The sequence below is a fragment of the Orycteropus afer genome, unplaced genomic scaffold (genome assembly GCF_000298275.1).
Source record: "Orycteropus afer afer isolate SDZICR_OR568_19922 unplaced genomic scaffold, OryAfe1.0 scaffold00290, whole genome shotgun sequence".
NCBI lineage: Eukaryota > Metazoa > Chordata > Mammalia > Tubulidentata > Orycteropodidae > Orycteropus > Orycteropus afer.
Genome location: NW_006921877.1, coordinates 1,960,085 through 1,966,835, shown reverse-complemented (window position 1 = coordinate 1,966,835; position 6,751 = coordinate 1,960,085). Strand labels below are relative to the sequence as shown.

Here is a 6,751-nt window from a genome sequence, read left to right as displayed (position 1 = left end):
TCCCCAGGCCACAGTGATTGGTTAAGGATGGACATGTGACCCAGGCAGGTCTGCTCAGAGTGAATCTCAGGGCATTTGCTATGATTCCTGGCACAAAGATGCCTACTCTTTCTGTATGGACATAAATAAGGAAACATGAAATCTTAGGAGTGCTGGCAGCCATGAGGTGGCTCAGCCTTAAGATGATCCTGGAGCAGAGAAGAATAAAATAGATATTTAAAGATATACTGAGCTACTGGATCAAGATTCACCTGGAGCCAGCACTACCTCTGGACTTTACAGTTACTTGACCCAGGAACTCCTTTTTATTTTTAAGCCAGTTAGTTAGGTTTCCTAACTAACTTAAACATTCATCGTACTTACGTATCCCTATCTTTCCACAGGACAGGGATCCAGGTAAGGAGGTCACTACAGATTTATTGGTGATGCAAAAGGGAAGGATATCAAGCTGGAAGGGTCAGAAGCAGGAACTAGGCACTAGGTAAGACTAGGTGACTCAGCTGTCTATGCTGAGAATGGCGTCCTTTAAGGAAGGATTAGCCAAATGAAAAGCAAGTGCCACAAAGGGCCTCTACAAGGCAGACGGAATTAACATATGTATACAAACACTCTTCTGCACCTGTCATGGGGGTGTTGCTTTGGGGTCTTTATGGTCATGGGGTAAGGAACTTTGAAGCACATGACCCTTTAAGTCTTTATTACCCTGTGTTGCAGTCTCTACCTCTCCCTTTACCAACTGAAGAGCCTCCTTTTGGTTTCTACTGCCCTTGATGACACTCACTTTAGGGGTGACAAGAATAATTTTATGTTCTGTTTCTTTGGCATGCCGAGAACTGGAGCCCCTTACTCCTTTGGAAATAGCACCATCTTCCTGACCCTGGGCAAGCACTGTCCCTTTCTTAGCCTCTCCTATTAACCCTGGCCTCTCTGACCCTCCAGCTGAGTTGCTTTCCCCTCCAGAGCCCCATGTCTCCAGTGGTAACCTTGAGGACTGTGCAGAGTCCATGGCAGCTGTTGACTTCTCAGGGGGAGAATTCCTTTCCCTGCTTCCACCTGATTTTTTTCGAGGGCGCCCCCGTTTTCTTTTGGCATCAGCTCCGGTATCCTCTATATCCTGCTTTGCTGCTTTAGCTGGTGGGTCCTGTCCACTGGCCTCACTCACAGGTACTTCAGCTGTCCTCTTGACACCCTTGTCATGGGATCCTGGGTCAACCCCTATGCCTACCTCCCTGTTCTCTGTACACTGGGGCTGAGTGAGACCCACAGGTGGACCTTGCCCAGGCCCAGGCAAAGCAGGAACAGTTGGTAAGATCATGTTAATGATGGGCACAGCTGCCTGAGGTCCCCCAGCCCTACTGGGCAGAGGCAGCGTAGCCACTTTCAAGGGGCCTGAAGAAAGCCTGGGGGCTAGGATAGGTGGAGAGACTCGGATTGGCTGAATATGTGAGCGAGGGGTCCGGGGGAGGAGCAGAGGTAGCCGAGCCACCAGGGCATTAACCTGTGGGTTATTGGCTGCTGGGGCTGGGGTCTCTAATACACTCTTCTTCCGCTCTCCACGCACTGGGGGGCCAGCCCCAGCCCGGGGTTCTAGATCCTTGGGAGGCTGAAAAATAAAGAGAAGAACACAGTAAGGGGTAAAAACTGGATACTGGAGGAAACGTAGGCATAGGAGGTAAAAAAAGTATGTGACACACCAAAGGAAGGGTTTAGTAAGCCCCTTACCCCAGAGCAAGAATGTCAAGGGCATCAACCTCCTTACCTGGGCTGGTCTCTCTGGTTTCTTATGGGCTCCACCCTCTAGGTTCTCTACACCATTCTTGGATTTAGATGATCGCTCCCGAGGGGCAAGTTCATCCTCTTCTGCAGAGGTACCAGAAAAAGTAATAAAAGTGAGAATGTGAAAGAAACCGAAGAATGGAGGAGGGAGGTGGTTCTACTTGACTGATAGATAATAGAGAAAAGGGAAAGGTGGTGGTCTAAGGCATATCCTAAAAGATCTCTAGGAATAGAAGGGAAATCCAAGGTGTCTCTATCCTAGTATGTGGGAGGGCCTTTGAAGTTGAAAGTAGCTGAGGGTTTCTCAAAAAGTAAGAGAGGGTCAACCCACCAGCAAGCCCCATGGCTTTGAGCACATGGGCATGTGCAGATCGGGCAGAGATGAGATGCTGCTGTAGTAGGAAGCGGGCGACCTCTACGATGGAACTGAAGGACCGCTTCAGGATTCGCTCTGCCCAGTCACAAGTCAGGGCACAGGCTGCCTCTACCAGTTCATCTCGAGGTGCTGGAGTTACTTCTGGGCCCATTTCTGGCTGCAGTGGTAAAGGACATGCCCAGTAACACTCCAAACTAAAGGACCTCTGCCCCATCTCAGACACCAATATTGGCTATTGCGGAGTCCAGATCCAGTCTAGGAGTGACCTTACCCATTCCATTCCAGAAACCCACCAGTTCACTTCATTCTCTACCTCAGAGGTAGCAGGGTAGAGGTATCCTATATACCCAGAAGCTGTATCTATAATGACCTAAGCTTTGTTAATTCTCAAAACATGTCCCTAAGACTTCTGGGACAGAAGGGTAGAATCGGAGTGTGTTACTTACACTCTCGGAACCCTTCAGGTCAAGTCCAGGCAGGGGTGGCATAGATACCAAGGTCTTTCTCCGTATGCCACTGTAGCAGTATCTGATGCAAGTTAAGGAGCAGCCAATACATGGGGATCTCTAAGACTCCTAGAAAGATTATGCTGTTTCCACTCCTGGCTTTCCACATCCAAATTTTCCACCCTAGGTACCCAACCCCAACCTCTCCAGCCAAGGATACTTGGACTGTCCCCGGCCACCAAGCCTTCGGGCCTTGATGTCAGGGAAAATCTCTCTGATGATTTTGCCAAAATTGGCTGTGCTGAGTGGGCGGCAACAGGCAAGGCTCTCACAGTACTTCCTGAGTGAACAGGGACAGGATGGGGAGATATTCAGGGATGGAGGCCTGGGATGGGTTCCGAGGGGTAAAGTCTGGGAAAACTTTTAGGAAATCAGGCCTTATCAAGGCAGGGAGCTCTGCAGGGGTAATGGGGTAATCCTATGCCTGCCTACCCACCCACCGATAGGCATCGTAAACGCTTTGCTTTGGCAGACAGGTGTCAGTGTGCTCTTCCAGGTGGTTGCGGATCCACCTATAGGCATACATGTACTCCTCATTGCTGAGTGTGCTTGGCTCTAAGCTGCAGAGAAAAGTAAAAGGGACAAGGGTTACTAAGAACCCAACAGTTGTCCTGGTTCTACCCAAACTACCACTTCAACAGGTGCTAGACCAAATGAATTCACCCAGAATCCACTTGTCCCTGGTAAACCCAATCAGGGCAGGGACTTCCTTTTTGATTCAAGACAGCAGTTATGAGTCTTCCTTTTCACCCAGTCTCTTCCCTGTGAGCCTTTCTCTAAGAATCAGAACCCCTGACACCTAGAACTCTAGTACCAAACCTACCTTTTGTCTCCAGTGCTGGGCCCTGAGGGGAGCTGAAGGTAGAGATACAGCTTGTCATTGTCTGAGAATTTCTGTACATCTTGCTGAGGTGGTAGGGGACATAAGCAGGAGAAATAATAAGGCCAAGAAGAACCCAAAGTAGGACCCTCTGATCCTTAGCATAAAGTCTAGCTAACTTAGAGAGACTATCAGACTGAAAAAGGACCTTAGCAATGATCTGAGACTGGATGTTCACTGTTCTCTGAGGACCCCTATAGGCTACCATATTTGGGGGTGGGAAGCAGAGGGGATCACCTCTAAATTATCTGTACTGGTCTTCAATACAAAAGGTTACAGAGAGAGGGAGTGAGTTCTTCTAAGTCAAACTGGTAGTGAGTTGCAAAGACAATGATCTGACAGGGCAGACAGCACTGCCTCTCCCACACCAACCTTTCATTTTGCCTGTATCATCCTCCTCACCATCCCCATCTCTTAATTCCATCTCACTATTGCTCTCTTCCCCAAAATACTTACCAGGATTCCCTCCACTTTGTTCTGCACGGCCTTGCTACAGGGAAGAAGAGAAACAAGGGGATCACACAGAGATTTTTCCCTATCCCTTTATCTGATTGCTAGGAGGGGAAGAAAGCTAAATGCCTAACAGGTGCTCAAGAATCAATTCCATGAGGGCACAATCTCCCCTTGGTCAGATTCGTTTGCTCCAGGAGAGGCAGTTCATCTGCAGAGGAAGTGAAGTGCTACAGGGATTTACACTTAGGTCTGGAACAAGATGTGGAGATGGTGATGAGTACTTACGAAATGGTACCTCGGAGCCTCTGAAGAAGGGTGGTGGGTTCACCAGCCTCTGCATTACTTGGGGGCGCCCTGCTCCCAGTCTTTGGGCTCTTAGCATCAGGCTCATCTTCTGCCATCCTGGCATGAGGGCTAGAGTTGAGATGAGACAGGGCATGAGGATTCAATTCACACAAGCCTTCCCTAATCACCCCCCACCCCCAGGGGACCTCAGGGTACTCCTCATCTCTCTACCCAGAAAGACAGAGAATCAGAAACAAAGCCTCTGGATTTTCCCAGTGGTCTTTTTCTTACCACTTGCCTTCTCTAAAAATTAGTAACCATCCCATTACTTATCCAGGCCCCCATACATCCAAAGAGACCTTTGCCATCTCCATTCTATCTGCTCCACCTTCCTGAAATCCCCTAAATCTGGAAAACTGTAAAGGAAGAGACAGGGGGACTGGAAATCCACGTGAGAAAAAAATCTTCATTCTGTCTCTGACCCCGTAATGCCCTCCATTCCACCCCAAACAACAATAACAACCACATAACAAAGTTCTCTAATTTTCTAATATACTCCTCACCATTGAATTTGCCTGGGAGGTCAAAAAGGATACGAATAAATCCTGCCCTTCCAAGATTGAAGAAACCTGGGCCCAAGTTCTCATTACTTAATCTCGCCACGGCTTTCCCCCGCTGCTCCCCCTCCCCACGTCGCCGGCCCCTACGTCATCTCCCTCAACATCCCATCCTCAGGCGCGCCCCCCTCCCTTCCTCTTTTCCTCTTCCCTTCAGTCCTCGATTGCTGCAAAGTGGGGGATTCGGGACTCACGGGCTGAGGAAAAGAAACCCAGTCGGGGGAATGGGGTACCAGATTCGGGGCACGTGCACATGGGGAAGAAGCTGTTGAAAATACAGCCACAATTTTTTTCTGCTCTCCTCCCGACTCAAATCGCCCCCTCCCTACCTCTGAATAGTCACCTTTCAACACAAGCAACAGTAAAGGTAAGGGAGAAAGAGAAACTACCTCGTAGCCACCTTCACTCCAGCCCAGCCCCACGGTCCTGGCCCAGCGGGCTCGTGCGTTGCTTTATTTTCTTTTTTCTGAATGGTTGTAACATCCTCAATCTGCCTAGAAACATGGACGGCCTGCTCTATCATTGGTCGCTGCTGCCACCCGGAGACTGAAGGCGCCCGGCTCGCACTCGCAGCCGCGAAAGTCTGCCTGGTAACAGAATCTGATTGGTTAATAGGAGAGGGAAAATCCAAAGTTGGTCTTATTTGAGTCAAGAGGGGGAAGTCCGGGTTAGGTTTCGGTTAAAACTGGGGTCGGTTGGGACTGCTGGTCCCAAGAGGTTCTTCTCTTAAAGGGACCGCAGAACGAAAGACAGGGCGCTTGGCTTCCTTTGGAACTTAATTTTCTTTTGCCCTCTTCTCATGTATTTCCGTTTTGCCTTTGGTAATGCGAACAACGGAAAGAAAAGCATCAATAGCTGATTAAATAACTAGAAAAGTGAGGTTAATAGTGATGGAAGTCGCTATAAGCTCGTAAATTACCCTTTTGTTGAAAAACTAGTTGAACCATTCCTCTCCCCTCTTCTCCCCTCCCCCTCAGTCCAACACACGCACACAAACATTCACAAACAAGCCAGCAAATACAGGCTTTCGTTCCTTATTGATGGCGTCTTCCAAAGCCTCAGCAGCTGTATCACATTAAACTAAAATGTTTCCCTCACTCCCTTAATAAGCTTTGGTTTCCGTGTGTACATTATTTTCTTCCAAGGAGTTGCTAAGCATTTACATCCCCATGGTCCTGCACTCAGTGAACACTGGAATTTTGACATGACTCCCTAGGGAGTGCTGGATGCCCACACGAGTGCTGTACCCTTGGAGAACACTGTATTGAGTAATAGATCTTGTGTTCTTAACCATTTTAGGTAAACCTTTTGTAGTTCATGAATCTCTTTGGAATCAGATGAAAGTAATGGACCCTCTGCCGTGAAAAATGCACATATAGACACATATATAGGAGCTCTGGTAGCGTAGTAGTGCCTAGGGCACTTGACTGCTAAACAGAAGGCTGGCGGTTCAAACTCACCAGCCACTCCTTGGAAGGAAGGTTGGGCAATCAATTTCTGTAGTGATACTTCCGACTTCACGGCACATAACAACAACACACATGTATGGACCAAGTTTTGTATCTAATTTCAGAAAGGTCACAGACTTCAAGTTAGCAATATCTTGAATGGATGTATTTCATTTTGCACAGCAGATAGCTATACCCCAAACCATATTGACTATGGTTTTATTATTAGCATATTAGCAATCCTGACTTCTAATCCATTCTCCAGCATTATCATCAGCAATGCAGCTGACCTCATCACCATTGCTTTCTACAGCACTCATGTCTCCACTACCAGTTTCTGTGGATACCAAGGAATCACAAAATTGGTGAAATAAGGATGTACTGGTAAGAAGATTTTCTAATTACAGCTA

General features: G+C 48.0%; 1 protein-coding gene across 1 annotated transcript; it reads right to left on the bottom strand.

Moving 5' to 3' along the window:
- Positions 1–622: 622 nt before the first annotated feature.
- On the bottom strand, positions 623–4,392 carry RFX5 (regulatory factor X5). Its single transcript, XM_007950891.2, has 9 exons — positions 4,277–4,392; positions 3,995–4,028; positions 3,482–3,564; positions 3,099–3,218; positions 2,819–2,938; positions 2,599–2,680; positions 2,108–2,309; positions 1,760–1,860; positions 623–1,603 (listed from the first exon to the last, which is right to left on the bottom strand). The coding sequence occupies exons 1-9, from the start codon at positions 4,390–4,392 to the stop codon at positions 623–625; spliced, it is 1,839 nt and encodes a 612-aa protein (XP_007949082.1).
- Between the last annotated feature and the right edge of the window lie 2,359 nt (positions 4,393–6,751).

What these genes read in the sequence shown, in the direction of transcription:
- RFX5 (XM_007950891.2), bottom strand. Translation starts at nt 4,392, where the DNA reads ATGGCAGAAGATGAGCCTGATGCTAAGAGCCCAAAGACTGGGAGCAGG. An exon ending in CCCAGCACTGGAGACAAAAG is followed by an intron (nt 3,219 to 3,481) that starts GTAGGTTTGGTA and finishes TTTTCTCTGCAG; the next exon opens with CTTAGAGCCAAGCACACTCA. An exon ending in GGTGGCCGGGGACAGTCCAA is followed by an intron (nt 2,681 to 2,818) that starts GTATCCTTGGCT and finishes AACTTGCATCAG; the next exon opens with ATACTGCTACAGTGGCATAC.